This window comes from Pleurodeles waltl, chromosome 4_1, assembly GCF_031143425.1.
Source record: "Pleurodeles waltl isolate 20211129_DDA chromosome 4_1, aPleWal1.hap1.20221129, whole genome shotgun sequence".
In the NCBI taxonomy this organism is placed as follows: domain Eukaryota; kingdom Metazoa; phylum Chordata; class Amphibia; order Caudata; family Salamandridae; genus Pleurodeles; species Pleurodeles waltl.
In genome coordinates this window covers 517,787,860-517,807,736 of record NC_090442.1, presented here as the reverse complement: position 1 = coordinate 517,807,736, position 19,877 = coordinate 517,787,860, and the positions used below count along the sequence as shown (strand labels likewise).

General features: G+C 39.9%; 1 protein-coding gene across 1 annotated transcript in view; it reads right to left on the bottom strand.

The window, feature by feature from the left end:
- The window catches only part of ADAMTS20 (ADAM metallopeptidase with thrombospondin type 1 motif 20), a 1,292,194-nt gene that overhangs the window by 289,052 nt on the left and 983,265 nt on the right, over positions 1–19,877 (bottom strand). Inside the window, exon 30 of the mRNA XM_069228834.1 lies at positions 16,194–16,370. Within this exon, the coding sequence (XP_069084935.1) occupies positions 16,194–16,370 (177 nt within the window). The remainder of the gene's footprint in view (positions 1–16,193; positions 16,371–19,877) is intronic.

Genomic DNA, 19,877 nt, shown 5'->3' with positions numbered 1-19,877 from the left:
CTTTGAACATTTAAGAACAAGAAACACAGTGCCATAAAAATACAGTTATATACTGGCCAATGTTCACATAAACTGCACAAACCGCTCACAGTCTAGAAAACAGTTTTAACAACATGTCTAATAAAACACAGCTTATTATATTTTAACAGTTTGATGAAAAGTGATGAAAATATTATGTGCTGGTAATAAATGGCCACCAGATGAAACGTTTGATTAGGAAGCACAAGTGGTTGAACAAAGACAAAAAAGGTATTGCACTGTTCGTTTACTTTAGGCTAATTCACTTTAAAAACACATTCAATATTAAAACAAGAGGTAACACATAATAACACTTAGCAGCTGCATGAGGTATAGAACTGTTCCTGGATTTTGCAACCCAAATGTCTGAGCTTCTGACTCCTTTTAATATAAAAGATTAACTTTACACATATACAAACTTGTTATTTTATACAAATTAAACAATCAGGCACATTTATGAGAACAACAGCATACATAATTTAAAATGTGTTAACATCAATGTTCTCTAAGAAGAATTATTTTTTCATGATTTGTAATATTAAGAAAAACAATATCATAATAATTCTTCCACGATGCTAGACAATCACACATAGTGCCCACTGTAAGCTAGAAGGGAGTCTGTAAACCAATTTACTAACTTTGCGAAGTGGCAGAAAACAAAAGACTAAATAATAACATTGATTATGCACCATTTGTGTTTTTATAAGAATTAAGTGGTAGCCATCATTGGGTTACTGCTTTTGCACAAAGCTACATCGAAAATTAATTCACAAAACCTTATGAATAGTTATAAAGTAAGTCAAAAAATATTATCTTTCCCAAAACACTTTGTGAGTTTAAACTGGGGATTTATTATCAGATGTAAGGTGGAAGAAATATGAAGGAACATGCCCAGATTCTGGCTAATGGAAGAAAGGCAAATATTTATGCAATAAGGAACAGTATAGAAGGAAAGTGCATATCTTCTAACACCTGTTAAAAAATCTAAAGCATTTTTTTTTAGAATTCTAAGAGAATTGAAGGAAGTTAAGATTTGAAGGAAACTGCTCCAAATCTTGCAATTATAGAAATGTACACAGATAACTATTCACACATTAATGGGTAGTGCACTGTTCATTGGCTTGAAGGGTGAAATGTGCTGCCATAATTTGCTAAATCAATTTCTGACTGCCTTTTTCACACTAGTTAAAGTAATTGGACAAATGAGAAAGAACAAAACTTGATGGAAAATTACTAACAAAAAAAAGCTGGCTGCTAATTCACATTTTTTGCCACAAAACCTAGGCCAGATATTCTAATAACTGATCCTAAATTACAAACTGCGACCAGTAAAAAAGTTATGATCTGACCAATACACTAATAGATCAGTTTGTAAAGTTCTGAATCCTAGTGGGTCGCAATCCAAACCACCTCATGAATATTAATGAACTAGGTTGCAATTTGCACCTCACTACAATGGCAGGCAATCACAGAGATGGTTGCCAGCTCAGGTGGCAAACACGTCTGTGACCACCTTTTATTAAAGGATAGAGAAAGTTAAAGGAAACAGGGCTGGGTTTCAAGAGAAAAGCTTTTTTTTAATTTAAGAGTTGCCAGTGGTCTTGTGAACTACTTCCATTTCGCAAATGGTTACCAACTTCTTTGAAGTCTCAGCAAGTTTTTAATATTTGGCAACTGGATTTCAGTCCCAAAACACTGATACATAACATAGAGATTTGTATTTGGAAGAGACACTTACAACAAATCACTTCCCAGGACTGAAGCGGTAGCCAATCGCAATCCTATTTTACGAGACGGAAAAACATGTAAAACACCTAAAATGGGATTAGTCGGTCTGAAAAAGAATTCCAGAGTTGCAAACGCTGAATCAGAGCAATTGTTACTGTAAAATGCTTTGTACATCCCTCCTTAAGTTGTTAATAAGGGGAAAAAGCTAACAAAAACAACTACTGAAAAACTAAACGTTGCAAGTATGCAGCTATATTAAAATAGGCAATCAAACAACATTGTGCTCAGAACTATCAATTATTTTAGGAGATCAAATGTAGAATCTCCAAGAAACTTATTATGTTTCGAAACATTTTTACTCTGAAGTAAAGAATTGCTATAAACATTTGAATATCAAATGTTCAAAATGAAATTCCATTGTTTTCTAAATATGACATCTTAATTGCCTTAGAGAAACAGACAGAAAATAAACTACAGATGAACAGTAAGGATGGGAGAAAATGTTGTAGACAGATTTTGGGTGTGATATATTGTTTTCGTTAGAAGAAGTTAATGTTCTCTGCAGTATAAGAGTATTATCACAAGTCTGTCACACTGCTTAACGGATAATCACATTGTTTGTCTTCTGGCAAGAAAGAGTGACTCATTGCTACACATTTTACAAAACCCTTTCTTGAAATGTGGAATTCTTAAATAAATATAATCTCTGCTATTTATTTAAAAGCTCTATTTTGTAGTGTCTGGATATTAGAACCCTACTGTTCAAACTCTGATAGGGAAGAAGCATGCTTGCAAAAAATCTGGCCTTCAATAGAGTACATCATTCTTTTACATTCACTGAATTGTTTGATAGGCTTTTAAATATATCCATGTTCTAGCTATAACACATCTTTACATAAAGGCATTATATAAGTATTGTAATCTGAATCACTATCCTCTGATCCCCCCTGACCAGATGCCACACTGCACACAGTGTGTTAGAGGAAGCATTATTTAATTCCCCAAACACATCAAATTAAACCATGTTTAGGAAATATCTATTAAATGGGCAGTAGAAAATGCATGCTTGGTTCAAGGATTCAGTAATATGTATGAATATATGTGTTTATATTTGTTCCAGAAAAAAAGAGCTCTAAAAAATTACCTATGTCGCAAAAAGGTAAAATATAATACAGATATTTTTTCTGGGGGAAACTTTTTTCCCATGAAGTAAGACTTCTTCCTAATCACCCAGAAAATCTGGAAGGGATCCATCCCACTTTTCATTCTGAAAGTGAAGTTCTTCCACCCTTTGACTGGAACACATCCCACGCCACTTCCAGGGTGAAGAGGGGTGAGAAAGGAGTTTGGGAATGCTCACAAATGTATATGCTTTTGGGAATTCCCAAATTTCCAAGACAAACCATGCCTTGGATTGCCCACTTCCTACCCCTTGAGTGGAATTTACTAATATGGATGCCTCCATATTTGTGACAGGGCAATCTACATGAGCAAAAGCATTCAGTAGCAGCATGTTTTCACAGTATACTATTTTCTACTTGACACCAAGGATCATCATAGACCTGTTAGAAAGCTACTTCTCTATAACAGAATCACTGGTAACACAACCGGTGTACTATTATGATGTAGATAGCTGGTGCAAACTCCATTACCTAAATGGTGGCCCTCACTCCTTCATATTCAGCAACATGTATTGTATTTCTGTGAATCAATGCATGACTACCTGATTAGGCTTTAGAGCTTAAAAGCTAGATTAGTTTATAATTATTTTAGAATTCATATAATGTATTGTGTGTGTACAGCAGCAATGACTGAAACTGTACATAAAAAGGGGACATCATCTTCACCATCATTCAGGATAGACTGAGAGCACAGATATTCCACTGACCCTAAATGTCACAAATCCTTACAAGTTATCTCTCTGGCTTGACCTTTACCATAGAGCATGATAATAATGACTAAGGGCCTGATTCTAACTTTGGAGGACGGTGTTAAACCGTCCCAAAAGTGGCGGATATACCACCTACCGTATTACGAGTTCCATAGGATATAATGGACTCGTAATACGGTAGGTGGTATATCCGCCACTTTTGGGACGGTTTAACACCGTCCTCCAAAGTTAGAATCAGGCCCTAAGTGGCTTCCTAGTGAGTGGATAAAAAAAAGCAAACATTCATAACTAGATGCTATGTCAGTACAAGTAATATGTTCTATGGGTATAAGGTGTGGAACAGCAATTGGGAGGGATAATACAACAATACTTACCATCATTTGAAATAGAGATTCCTATATTGTGCCTTCTCTTTAGAGCTTTCTTATTTCTGCTATGAAAATATTCATTTAAAATTATAAAAAGGGATGCCATTCTTTATTGAAAACATCAATTTAACTCCTTGAGTTGGCTGCACACTATACTTTCCTTTTTCATTTGCAAATTGGAATGCTAAAATCATGTAAGTCTGCAATGAGCATAAATTCAAGGTACATTATAATCTCAAATGAAAAGGAAAATATTAGGGGGATGACCAGCATAATTAGTTTGTGCCTCTATTACAATTAGAAAACAAATACAATATGGTGTTAAAATGAAGTTCTAAGCCCACTATTGCAAGGAGAAAACATTCAAATAGCAGGAGTTGAGCACCACTTGTTGCAGCAATCTCCATGTAAATAATGTCCTACTGATTAGACCATGATTATGTTTTTACATATTCTATACATATTCTACATTGTGTTGGCAGCACCTCTGAGTACTTACCAGGACTAAAAACAATATTAGACTTTCTAGCACAATGGACAATTTCCCAATTATCGTTTACTGCACTGGTTCTTATCATTTTGACTTATGTGGACCCCCATGTAATCATTACTGGAATCCAGGGACACTGGCTAAAGCATTTTCAATGATTTGAACAATCAATCAAAACGTTAATTTTAATATTAAGTTTGAAGCTTTTCTAATTTCTATTGTGGGGACTCATTGTCCACACTATATTCTCTTTGATGAACTTACACTGCCTTTACTATCAATCTGAGGACACTAACTTAAAGTTTAGCCTCCATTTTCAGATTCCTTAACAATGACAGAAACTTTTAACATTTTCAATCATGGACCACAGGTTAAGCACCACTGCTGTACTGTATTTTATGGTTGCATTTATGTAGTTTTATGCTACTCCTACAAGGCCTCAACACACGTTTGGGTGCATGAGTGGATACTCAGTTTGTTGTGAATGATTGTAGAATCCTTTTTTGTCTGTATCTGGATTATTTTGGTGCTGTGCATGTGGTTAGGAGGTAAAGACAGAGCTGCATTTGCATACACTTATTGTACTCAGCATTTCCATATTTATCACCGCTATCGTAAGGTCAGCAGAACACCAAAGTAACCCAATGGAATGTGCTTGCTAGAAAGATGTTGGTTTGTAACTGGGGCTAAAGGTAGTCTGCAAGAGAGTCAAAGACACCAAACATGTAGGGTTTTATAGCACCCACCCAGAAGGCTCAACCAAGCAAATGAACAGATACCACACTAAAGAGTCAATATGGATAACCCAGGAGTGATGATGGTGTAATTATAGAGATGCCTACAGGCACCATTGTAGTCTATTGTGTCCTTCTAGAAGGGGCAAATGATTAAGATGAGACCAATGCTGAAGGCACTTTGACTAAAAGAACCCTAGTTAAACTGTCTCTAAATCAGGGCTGTGTTTTGCATCTGCCCTTTTTCAATCCATCCAGCTGATTTACCTATTATACTTGATGAAACAGCTTATTTTTCACTGGAGATGGATGATGTGTATATATTTTGTCCCTTATGGTTTTTTTTAGTATTGGTTAGCACTCTATCGGCCTTAGAGAAAACATTTTTCTCCTTATAAATATTGTACCAAAGATTTCCTCACAGCTCATTCAGGTAAAACAAGAATTTTAAATGTTGCCAAGAAACACAGAGCTCTCTTTCCGCACCTTGCCACACCTAGGTTGCACTAGGTAGACTCCTATAAGTATTTAAGCTTGACATCCCACAGTTATTTGAGATCATCTTGTCATATGATCAAACAGCTATGCAGGCCCAGGTATTTGCAAGCAATTCGAGGAAATTGAATTGAAACTTTGGTGTCCTGTCATTAGCAGCCCAAATTCAGGCTTTTTAATATCAAAGTCCCTCCACAAGTGGTGTATGACGAATAACTCTTAATATATTGGATACAAGAATTTTGTAGTAACCCCTTAGAAAAGGTATTTTTTGTGTTTCTTCTGCAAGGCATACTTTACACCCACATCAAAGGCAAATTTAAGTGAAGTGGCAAAAATTCAGAGCTGAAGGACTGGCATACACATTACATATGATGCGTGCAATATACTCAAACCTCAAACTTTTGTGACTCTCTCACATTAAATCACTTTACATGTCACAATTGTTCTTTATTTGAGATGCTAAGAGCATGAAACTGGATAATTTACCTAACAACTAACCAGCAACAGTAGTCTGAGAGTATGCATTAAATGAGCTTTTAAGTATTTTAAGTACATTTTAAAGTCACTGCCACCTAAAAATGTAACCGGGCCATGTATGTATGATTATTTGCCCTTTCACCGCATTCATCAAAATGATGAATTTCGAGTATATATTAAGGAGGTACAAACACTTTCTATCAACATGTTATACATATTTTTCTACTATGGAAAAAACGCTTATCAAACACCTTTTCAAATTCCCTAATATTAGTATAATGTTCAATACCCCTCTATAAGCGTTAAAACAACGATCTTGGCTTTTGGTTTGGCTTGGCTTGAACGTGTTATACATTGCCAGGGTAAACAATTACTAACTACGCTTGCAACATATCACAGGAGAATGATAAGAAGACTGCAACAGATGGATCAAATGCCTTAAAATACATTTTTGTGTGATAAACTGCTGCAGCATTTCATTCTGCCAACCTTTGTAGTCTGTTACATATGGTTTCCATACTTTCTAACATAAAAGGCGTTTTTGAACTTCACCACTATATTTTATATTGTAACGGGAATAATTCTAAAGGTATTTTCCAGAAAGACTTGAGCAAATCATAATAGTGGCTATATTTATATTAAAAAAGAAACATACCTTCTCAAAATAGAACCACGTATACCACTCATATTAAACCAATATGCTTACAATTTAAACCGTATTATTCTACCCTGATAAGCTTGTTATTGAAAAGATGTTCTATAGTTTATAAGGGGCATATTGTTAGTGCTGCCCGTTATACATCTTTTGATAAAAAATACAGCTATTTCGAATCGCAGAGGGAGAATCGCTTCTTGGTATACAACTATAAATAAATGCATATCTACAAACAGACTCATGCATATTGATGTGTCTGTCTGCTGTCCTGCAATTACTACAAGTAACTAATATCCCATTAAAATGAATACACTCGGAGTATCCTCTAAAGCTGCTACAGAGTCGCTCGCTCTATTTTGCTCAAAATCCTGGAACCAGTGCACAAGTGAAAATACCAAACAACACTGATCCCGGATCACTGATTTCAATACAGGTCAAATATGTTAGGCATAAAATTCCCCACGTTTGCACATGCAGTTATACAAAGACAAGCTTTATTTTGTTACATTCACAAGTATGTAACACAAAAAATAAATAAAAAAAATATATTGATAGATTAAAGGACAAATGTTCAGTGTCTATGCTATTAATAAATTATACCTACATATAGAAAATAAATATGTAATTCATACATTGGAAAGTCAATAAATATATAGCTGACCCTTATCACAAAGGATTCTTTATTTTACATTAATATTGTACTCTAGTGATTGCTGGAAACCAAAGGATTATCATTTTAGTGGGTTGCTTGACTATGGAGTCGAAGGGCACCTGAATAGACAGTGTTCCACATACATTTCTCCAAGTTTAGTTGATACTATTGACTGCACGAGGCACCAGCAATTATTTTGTGTGTCCAAATTCCAATGAATGATGGACAAAGGCCTGTTGATACCTAAGTATACCTTCGTTGAGGGAAAATCACAACTTACACATGCGTATTTTCTTGCTGAATTATGAAATCAGCATCTTTTGAGCCTAGGCTCATGTTTACACTAATAGCTTATTTTGATCTAGGTTCGCACCAATGGGCATTCACTGGGGATACTCAACGGAGTGATGAGGGATATCCAATCTAAATAACCCAATGACCCACACAGTCCTACATGTAAGTGTATTGACACACTTTAATGCATATCCCACACAACAGTCTTGTAAATAAAAATAGCAAGACAGCCAGACATGTAAGAGAAATGTGAACATTTTTCACGAACAAGTGAAACTCTACAAATGTCCTAAACCAGCTCATGCACATTGTGTGTCACATGCTGATAGTTCACACTTAGGGTTAGAAAAGCCAGTGGAAATCAGCATTTTATGTAAATTCCAAATTAACAAATATAAATGATGTTGTTGGAAGTTGGACATATTTTTGAAATAGCCAGACAAGCTTAGCATACGAAAACGTCTAGAGATGACCAAGGTATCTCACAAATTACAAGCATTTTTGTGAGTTAGGGCAAAGATTTGCAATCAGTTGGTCTCTTCTGTCAGTTTTTGCCCAGACTTGCCTTTCCGATCACATTATCCCACCTTGCAGCTCCTGCCATACCTTCCTGCTCTCACTGCTGACCTTTCTCACTCTTTCTGAGCCAGCCCACTGCACCCACACTCCTCCGACTCTCCAAGGCCTCACTTAGTAGGGGCCACATTGCAATCACGCTGCCTGAACACCAAAGGTGTGCTAAAAGCAAGCCTATATGTGCCTGTCCACGCCTGGTCTGTGCCCAGCACCAGGAACCCTGGTCCAAATAGCTAAACTGCCCATAAACGTCATCAGCTCAGGACCTCACATCTACTTCAGCATGCTCCTCACCAGCCTCACTGCACTAATTGCCATGTCCACCAAAAACTTCATTCTCTTATGAGAGCTCAACTTTCATCTCGATGACCCCACAAACTCCAACTTCACAGACATGCTTGAAAGTCTACAGAACATCGGCCTCATCCAGCTTGTACAAAGCCCTATCCACATTGCTGCAGCACCCCGGACCCTATCTTCTCCCCCTTTGACAAGATTAAAATCAGCCACACCACTCCACTGACATGGACAGACCACTCCATCGTCCACTTTCACATAACAGGGCCCCCAACCATCCCTGTGGAGTCTATCAATACCCCAAGTCACTACTGGAAGAAAGTTACAGAAATGAAGTGGTTCAACGTCCTCCAACCAAACTACCCAGACACCACCAATGACCTCATCAATGACACAAACATCAACAACTGGATCATCACCTGTGCCAATGCCCTGGCACTCCTGAAAAACACAATACCCCAAAGATCCAACAAACAGGCTAGCTGGTACAACACTGACCTCAGAGGTCCAAGAGAATTTGCAAACAATTCAAAAGAAAATGGAAAAGCACCTGTGTTGGACTTTTTTGCTTATGCAGGGTCATACCCAATCTTTTTGCCTCCTATTTTTTCTGACCTGTTGCTGAGCACTTTACCATTGATAACCAGTGCTAAAGTGCATATGCTCTCTGTGTAAATTGTATGTAATTGGTTTATCCATGATTGGCATATTTGATTTACTAGTAAGTCCCTAGTAAAGTGCACTAGAGGTGCCAGGGCCTGTAAATTAAATGCTACTAGTGGGCCTGCAGCACTGGTTGTGCCACCCATTCAAGTAGCTCTGTAATCATGTCTCAGACCTGCCACTGCAGAGTCTGTCTGTGCAGTTTTAACTGTAGATTCGACTTGGCAAGTGTACCTACTTGCCAGGCCTAAACCTTCCCTTTTCTTACATGTAAGACACCCCTAAGGTAGGCCCTAGGTAGCCCCAAGGCCAGGGTGCAGTGTATGGTTAAGGTAGGACATATAGTAATGTGTTTTATATGTCCTGACAGTGAAATATTGCTAAATTCGTTTTTCACTATTGCAAGGCCTGTCCCGCTCATCGGTTACCATGGGGGCTACCTTTAAATCTGATTAAAGTGTAGATTCCCTTTGGGAGCGGATGGACATGTGGAGTTTGGGGTCTCTGAGCTCACAATTTAAAAATACTTCTTTTAGTAAAGTTGATTTTAAGATTGTGTGTTTGAAAATTCCACTTTTAGAAAGTGAGCATTTTCTTGCTTATACCATTTCTGTGACTCTGCCTGTTTGTGGATTCCCTGTCTGGGTCAGTTTGACAGTTGGGCTGCTTGCACCGCACACTAGACAGTGACACAAAGGGAGCTGGGGTGTAGCCTGCATATCCTGATGAGCTATCTGTGCTAGGAGGAAGGGGAGGAATGGTCACTCACACCTGAAAGGGCTGTGCCTGCCCTCACACAATACAGTCTCCAACCCCCTGGTGAGTGTCTGGGGCCTGGCCAGGGCAAGGTAGGATTTCACATTCCAAAGAGACTTTACTTTGAAGTAGGCCTACATCAAAGGAGAAATTGGGTATAAAAAGGGCACCCAAAACCACAGACTTTAGAAACACTTCTGGAACCAAGAGGAACCTCTGCCTGGAGAAGAGCTGATTAGCTGAGGAAGAAGAGCTGCCCTGCCTGTGACTGTACTTTGTGGAGCTATCCTGCAGTTGCTGCTTCTACCAGAGTAAGAGGGCAAAGACTGGACTTTGTGTGCCTTCCATCTTGAGAAGAAATCTCCAAGGGCTTGATCTCAAGCTTGCCTCCTGTTGTTTGAAGCCTCAGGGACAGCAAAGATTTCTCTCTGCCAGCACCTGGAGTCTCTGGAGAGACTCCTACTCTGCCCTGTGGTGCCAATCCAGTTCCTGGGACCCTGAAAGGAGAAGCTGGCAGCCTAAAGACAAGAAAATCCACGCACAGAGCGCCGTGCGGGGAAAAGATTGACGTGAATCTGATCTGCGGCTGAAAAAGCGACGCGCCGCCGGCTCCGCAGCTGAGAAACAACGCTCGCAGGAAACGCGACCGAAGAATCAACGCACAGAGCAGGAGAAACAACGCGCAGCATCGCTGACGGAGGCTGGGAGATCACAACCTGCGCTGCGGGATTTTCGGATCATCGTGCGGCTGGATTTTCGACTCATGTACCGACGTGCGGAGTTATTTTTGATGCACACCCGCCCGTGCGGGGTTATTTCTGATGCGCACCAGGTACTTTTTCACTCTAGCAGTGCTTGTGTGTGTTTAAAACTACTTGAAGACCATTTTCCATTTTTCTTGATAACTTGACTTGTGTATTGTGGATTTTTGTCATTTTGGTCTTGTTTTGTTTAGATAAATATTTCCTATTTTTCTAAACTGGTGTTGTGTCATTTTGTAGTGTTTTAATTAAGTTACTGTGTGTTGGGTACAAATACTTTACACCTAGCACTCTGAAGTTAAGCCTACTGCTCTGCCAAGCTACCAAGGGGGTAAGCAGGGGTTAGCTGAGGGTGATTCTCTTTTACCCTGACTAGAGTGAGGGTCCTTGCTTAAACAGGGGGTAACCTGACTGTCAACCAAAGACTCAATTTCTAACAACCTGAGAAATCACTGCAAAAAACACCTACGAGGAGGCACTTAGATACTATCACCATCACCAAGAAAAATGGCCCTGATTATGAGAATCAAATCTAGCTTTCAACAATCGTCAAGAAATTCACTTACCCAACAGGCACAACCCAAACCATCACCCCTACAGAAGACCTCCAGGACAACATCTCCAACTTCTTCTATGAAAACATCACCAAGATCAACAGCATCTTCAAGCCCCAGCCATCTCCTACTGATCTTCCCAGTCTGCTAAACTTATTAATCAAAGGCTACCAACTGACAGCATGGAATGAGGACGTTGCAGCAATAATGAAGACACTCAGGTCCTCCCACAGACCCCTGCCCCCACCACCTCTACAACCTGGGAAGAGCCATGATCAGCACTGCACTCACTTCCATCATTAACACCTTCTTCAAGAATGCCACCTTCCCAGACAGATGGAAAAGCCAGTCACTGTCTTCCTCAAGAAACCCTAAGCAAAACCCCAAAGTACTCAGCAACTACTTATCTATCTCGCTGCTCCCCTTGCCAGCCAAAGTCATTGAAAAGACAACTCTCTGCCCTCCCTAGAATACCATAAACTCCTGGGCAACTTGTGATGAGGATTCTGAAACAACCACAGCACCCAAACAGCTCAAATCTCTGCCACAGACAACATATACACTATCCTCAACCATGGACAGACAACCGCCCTCATCCCTCATTACTGCCACAGATGAAAAGTGACATATGCACTATCCTCAACCGTGGACAAACCGTCACTCTCATTCTCCTTGACCTCACAACCGTTTCCCACCGCACACACATCCCCAGACTACAAACAGTGGGAATACAAGGACCAGCACTCAACTGGATAGCTTCCTTCCTCTCTGGAAGACAACAATGAGTCAGAATCCCAGGACCTCATCTGCAGAGTCCCACAGGGTTCATCACTCAGCCTCACACGCTTCAACATGTATGTGACTCCTCTGGTAAACATTATTAGATCCCACTGAATCAACATAATCTCCTACACAAATGAAACCCAGCTCATTTTTTCCCTTTCAGACGATACAGTCACAACCAAGACAAACTTCAAACAATGCGACCATTTGGATGAAACCGATTGCCTCAAGCCCAACACTGACAAAACTGAAGTGCTGATCTTCAGTAATAAGCACTCACCTTGGGACTCTACCTCGTGGCTCACCAATCTTGGACCCACCCTTATCCCAACCAACCATGCTAGGAACCTACGCCTTTCCCTGGAAACAAACATCACCGTGAAATCCAAGGTCAATGATGTCACCTCCTCATGCTTCCACATCCTCCCCATGTTACTCAAAATCTTGGCTCACACTGGACACCAGATGTACTATCACACTGGCCCTAATCACAAGTAGATTGAACTACAGCAATGCACTCAACACAAGCATCTCAACCCATCTCCTTCACAGACTTCAAACCATCCAAAACACCACCAACAGACTCGTCCTTGACCTCCTGCACAAAACCCACACCACAGTACTCAGAGAGCTCCTCTGGCTCCCTATCCAGAAGCTCTGCGAGTTCACACTTCTCACACACGCATTCAAGTCACTACACCACACAGCACCTGCATACCTCAGTCACCGGCTTCACTTTCACCAAACTACCAGACAACTTCACTCAGAACCATTCTCACTCTCACATACACCCTGCATCGACAGAAGCAGAACGGGAGGTCCAGCATTCTCCTACCAGGCCACCAATTCCTAGAATGACCTCCCCCAACATATCAGGGCCTCTTCCTCAGAACTTGAATTACGCAAGAGGCTGAAGACCTGACTATTTGAATGCAGGGCCATCAAGACCGTCTGTGTTCAGGCCAAGCTTCATCACATGCTTACACTTACCTACTCATCGCTTGGATACCCTCACAGGTGATAACAAGGCCACCTTACATTACAATGTCACTCTACACAAAAGTATTTAAAACATAGTTAACTACTCAGACTACAGACTTTTAAAAATAGTGTATAATAGTAGAGGTATTTTACTGTTAGATCTGGCATGAAAGGTAGCCATCAAAAGTGCAAAAATGTATCCAATTAATTGAATCAGTTATATATTAAGGAATTACTTGAACTATTCTAATTTAATTGGTGTTAGAAACCCTAGCAGCAAAGCCTCTTATTATATGATTGGCTTGATCTCAGAAACACCCTGATCGAAGGCTTTTTAGACATCATGTTATAAAGTAAAAGAAAAGCATGAACATAATACATCTAGATCTTTGAACAATGTAGTCAAGATCTAGAATAATAGGGATAAATTGAGTAAACAACAATTCCGACTGTTAAAAGGATCTTTGCGAATGAGCCGGAATGTACTATAGGAGTTGTCAAATACATGTTTTGAGTGCGAATTTAAAATCATCAGTCATTTTGTCTTTTGGAAGTTAATATGCATATGGTGTATATTTCTCAAAATCACGATCAAGGTTTCCCAACAAGTTGATCATCATAAAAAAGATGATAAAGGAGAGGATGACTTAACGACCTGGGCAGATATAATGAGGGCATTCTCTAAGGCAGGGCACCAGGTGGTTCCATAAGGATAACAAATGTTGTATTCTGATGATGAAACATAGGAGCACATACATAAAAAAAATGTTCTAATTGGTGATATTTTAACGGCTTATTGGACATCCACGATATATGCAACACTTCAGATGAAGAAGAGGAAGACATTATATGTGTGGAGGGGTACTAATTATCAATGTGTAATGATAATTCAATAATGTGTCTTGCAGGGGGATACTGTGACTTTTATTTCTGTTGACTTTATGTGCTTTCAGCTGTTACTATCAAATCTTGTAAAATGAAAAATAAATATTTTTTCCAAAGAAAGAAAGGAATCCCAGCACATTAAATAAGAAGTTTAAGTAACCAGTATCAATATTGTAAGAGTTTTCCCAATCTCAAAAGTTCAGAACTTTCTATTGAAAATGTTTATGTCTATACAGAGGAGTGATAAAATAGAAAATAAGGCACAACAGGGCGGACTTATAGCCAAATGGGCATGAATGGGTTCTTGAACCATTTTTGTATATGTTTCTCTCCTTAACTATAAGTCGATATTAAAAGGACGCATAATAAATAAGTTAACTAAAAAAATCAAATATGTTGGTTGATGTTACTATTAAGAACACATGCACATGATAAGTCGAGAGATATATGTTCTGTGAATGCAGACGGTTCAAAGACAGAAAGAAAGACCAACAGTTCCTAATATGATAATGAAGACAGAGAACAGTCAGAGAAATGTTTCTCGAGGAGAAAAGAAATAAATGTGCATTAGAAATTAAAATGTGAACAAGGGGTGAGGGACAGATATTTATTTTGTGCAATTCATGCTTCATAACAAAATATTTGTGTTAAAAGGGTGAGATACCTTCCTTGGGCATTTTGTATTATAAAGTATGGAGGGATCACACTCTTGCAACACAGTTACTTTCTGTGTCATATAATTGTATAGCATGAACTATTTACAGATAGTACAAATTGCTTTAGTTCATTGGTTCTTCTTTAGTAACTAATAAGTGAGGCAGGGAGAAGTACAGAATGATTAGCTCTGATGAGAACGTCATGGAAAGGGAACACTCCAACACTCCATTAGGATCTCATATTTATCTGCCTTTTTAACTTTTGGTTAAAGTAGATCTGGGGGAATATTTCACCATACAGATCGCAAACATTACATTTTAAATTACTATGAGATTGAGGGCTCCTTTAGTTAAGGCAATTGGTCTCTGGCATGTGACAGACTAAGGTGCACTTAGGTGAGCGGAATAGACTTGGAGGTATATTGCACTGGATTGGTGAAGCTATTTACAACCAGTGAAGACACAACATCTGGTTTTGAAGAACTTTATTTCCACTACTCCCTTTCCATAATGCCTTTTCTCCCATTCGCCAAGCATCATCCTACCGTACAACATATGTACAGCACGACAAAGTAAACTCAAGAAAATCTGACTCCACCATTACCTGCACCAAGCAACTTTCGATCCTAGTGAAATTTACCACCAAACAAGCAAGACTGAGCTACCTTGTACACACTAACATGAAGCAAAAGCAACAATCTTTGAGCTGAAGAGTGCACTTATTTAATAACTCTTGTAACCACATAAATTGGGGTTATAAATTTTATGTTAACAACAAATCCCTAGTAAATTTCAGGATATCAAACCAGCTGCTCCTTCTCTCAGGGAAACAAAGCTCAGTAAATACTGAAGCATTCAGATTTTGTTGCAGTGAGAATCAAAATCCACATCCATTTCCCAAAAATGTGTCATAGTCAATAATTACCACACCTGGTCAGCACCAAACACCTTGGTGTCTGATCGTTAAGGTGTCATACTTATCAGGGATAATAGCCAACGTTTAATGAGGGCGTTAGATATTTAATTCCGCTAAGATGAATTAACATTCATTTTTGTTACCTCATAGCTCAGTAACATAGATTGTATTACTTCTCTGGCATGCTTTGTGATTTCTCATGTTTTACCTTTATATTCATGTGATGCGAAAATATATTAACTGCTTAATATCAAATTATAAAGTGTCTCTCCTGGTAAATGCCAAATCTGGAATCAGTAACAGCAGTAGTGACCAAGACAAACCACACTAGTAAAGTGGTATCACATTAAAAAATACTATTCAAAGCTAAGAAAGTAGGGATTGTTCATCAGCACCAACAGCACATCCCTTTTTTAAACAGTGCAGGCTTTGAACAGTGTAGCATTTCATCATTGTGGTCCAAATATAAACCATCAGTTCCTCTTTCTATTTTTCATTTATGATATATAACACAAATATAAAAATAATTTATTACATAGGAAAGGAAAAAACTATCATACCGATTTCCATGGTCCATGATGCCATAACGTGTCACTTGGACAAACATGAGCATTGCATTGTGTCATATTAGGCGGTTTTTCGAGAATTTCACAATTTTGATCTGGCAATATTTGGCTATTACTCGCTTGACAGATCACTATTCGTGTTTTTATTCCACCTCCACATGTGTGAGTACACTGAAACAAAAAAACACACATGAAGTGATCAAAAATAAGTTGAGATTTGAATTTCTGTGTCGTTTGTTGTCACAATAATCTACAAGAATAAATATCAAGTAAAAATATGAAGAAGCCCCTTAGAAAAGAACCAAACATTTATCCCCTTTATCAAACATTGCAAAACAATTTTAAGGTATGCCCCAATAAATTTCAGATGGAAATATTCATACAGAATTTCAATTGCGGGCAAAGCTGTTGGCCATTAAAAAGGTATTTTGAATGTGCCTAGAATGTAGTACCATAGCCAGAGTGTTGACCTGGGATCCTTGGCGTGGTCTCCCCTAACTTTTTGCCTCTGCTTCCCACGTTGTTAATGTGTGCTGGACTCTTTTTTTTACTATTTTTGATGCTCTTGGCACTTTACGGAATGTATATTTATGTAAAATGTATGTGTAATTGTCTATCTATGACTGGCAAATTTGATTTACTAGTAAGTCCCTAGTAAAGTGCACTAGAGGTGCCCAGTTCCTGTAAATCGAATGCTGCTAGTGGGCCTGCAGCACCGGTTGTGCTACCCACATTAGTAGCCCTGCAAACATGGCTCAGACCTGCCACTGCAGTGTCTGTGTGTGCAGTTTTAAACTGCCAATTAGACTTGGCAAGTGTGCCCACTTGCCAGGCCTAAATCTTCCCGTTTTCATACAAGTAAGGCACCCCTAAGGTAGGCACTAGGTAGCCTCATGGACAGGATGCAGTGTATGTTAAAAGTAGGACATGTACTGATGTGTGTTATATGTCCTTACAGTGAAATACTGCCAAATTCAGTCTTCACTGCTGCAAGTTTCTATCTCTCTCATAGGTTAATATGGGTGCTACTTTTAAATATTATTAAAGTGCAGATTCTCTTTGAGGGCAGATAGAAATGTGGAGTTTGGGGTCTCTTGACTCACAATTTAAAAATACATATGTTTGTGAAGTTGTTTTTTAGATTGTTAGTTTGAAAATGCCACTTTTAGAAAGTAGGCATTTTCTTGCTTTTACCATTCTGTGACTCTGCCTGTTTGTGGATTCCCTGTCTGGGTTAGTTTGCCAGTTGGGCTGTTTTTGAATACCCTCTGGACAGTGAGAAAAAGGGAGCTGGGATGTAGCCTGCATATCCTGATGATCCAGATCCATCTGTGCTAGAGTCGAGGGAGGAGTGGTCACCTACACATGAATGGGCTGTGCCTGTCCTCTCACAATGCAGTCGTCAACCCTCTGGTGTGTGTCTGGGGCCTGGCCTGGGCAAGGCAGAATCTTGTGAACAACAGAGACTTTCCTTTGAAGTATGCCTACTTCAAAGACAGAAAGAGGTATAAGTACTGGACCCCAAACCCCTGACAATTAGATCATTTCTGGAACCAAGAGGAACCTCTGCCAATGAGAAGAGCTGAAGAGCTGAGGAGAAGTGCTGCCCCTGTCTGTGACTGTGCTTTGTTGGGCTATCCTGCAGTTGCTGCTTCCGCCTGTGAAAGGGGACAAAGACTTGATTTTGTTGTTCATTCCTGCTTGAGAAGAATCTCCAAGGGCTTAGATTGAGCTTGCCTCCTGTTTTGAAGTCTCAGGGCCAAAGACTTAGGGGGTGATTCTGACCCCGGCGGTCCTTGACCGCCGGGGCCAGGGTCGGCGGGAGCACCGCCAACAGGCTGGCGGTGCCCCGCAGGGCATTCTGACCGCGGCGGTTTGGCCGCGGTCAGATGCGGAAAACCGGCGGTCTCCCGCCGGTTTTCCGCTGCCCTGGGAATCCCCCGTGGCAGCGCAGCTTGCTGCGCCGCCACGGGGGATTCTGACAGCCCATACCGCCATCCTGTTCCTGGCGGTTCTCCCGCCAGGAACAGGATGGCGGTATGGGTTGTCGTGGGGCCCCCGTAAGAGGGCCCCACTTTGTATTTCAGTGTCTGCATTGCAGACACTGAAATACGCGACGGGTGCCACTGCACCCGTCGCACCTTCCCACTCCGCCGGCTCAATTCTGAGCCGGCGTCCTCGTGGGAAGGGGGTTTTACACTAGGCTGGCGGGCGGCCTTTTGGCGGTCGCCCGCCAGCCCAGTGTAAAACTAAGAATAGCCGCAGCGGTCTAACGACCGCGGTGCGGTATTCTGGAGGGAGGAAGTCTGGCGGGCGGCCTCCGCCGCCCGCCAGACTTAGAATGAGGGCCTTAATCTGCTAACATCTGGACTCTCTGCTGAGACTCCTGCCCTGCCAAGTAGTGCCTTATACAGTCCCTGTGCTCTTGAAAGGTGAAGTTGGAAGACAAGAGCTGAGAAAACAAAACACTGTGCAAGGAATATTTCAACGCATCATCTCAATCGCAACTAATGAAAGACGCACTGCCGGCCTGGCAACTAAAATTAATGTTTCTCGCCCGTGCGGCTTTATTTTTGACGCTAACCAAGTACTTTGTGCAAAATCAACGTTTCCATTGTTTTCTATGGAGTAAGACTCTTATTCTTTTGAAAACTCATATGTTAACTTGTGTATGTTGGATTTTTGTTGGTTTGGTCTTGTTTGATATAGATAAATATTACCTATTTTTCTAAACTGGTGAGATGTCTATTTTGCAGCGTTTTCACTGACTGTATTACTGTGTGTGTTGTTACAAATACTTTACACATTGCTTCTGAGATAAGCCTGACTGCTGGTGCCAAGCTACCAAGGGAGTAAGGAAGGGTTATCTAAGTGTTTCTCCATTACCCTGATTAGAGTGAGCGTCCTTGCTTGGACAGGGGGTAACCTGACTGCCAACCAAAGACCCCCTTTCTAACACAGAGGATGAGTATAGTGAGGCGTGGATGATGTAAGATAGTCACTGAGCTTGGCTGCATGGTCTCTTTCTGATCTTACTGGGCATGGGTAGGACGAATCACTTGATAAAAGTTGTGAACAATTTCCAAGTAACTGAGCAAGTCAACCCTTTACTAGTAAAGACTGATGTGAAGAACCACAAGTAGGATGGATTTGGAATAGGGGCCACAAGATTAACACATTCTTGGTGATCCCCTACAATACTCCAATTCAACATTTCAGAAACAGGAAAGGTTAAAAGCCTCACTTAATTAGTCCTAAATTAACTTTAGATAGTGCATGCTCTGCTCACGAAGACACCCTCTTGAGGTGCAGTTGAACGAAGAAATCAACAGTCAAAATGTAATATCATTACATAATTGAGAATTTAAAGCCCACATCCAGGTAACTGTAGAGACTGCACATATGTATTATATACCTATCACTAAAAAGTGATAGGTGAAAAGTGAAAAACTAAATGACAGAAACACTTTGCAAACTAACTAATGGGGCGACCATAATCAAAGGCAGTCAAATAAGACCGTCAAAATCTGTGGATAGTGCCAAAATTTCTGAATGCATTCCCTTTCCAATGAAACCAACACCCAGCTGCAAACAGACTGCGCAAATCTGCTGGTGGAAATGTGGCCTGGTGGAAACAATTATCTTCTACCTTAGAATTCTTGTAACTCAATGCACTAT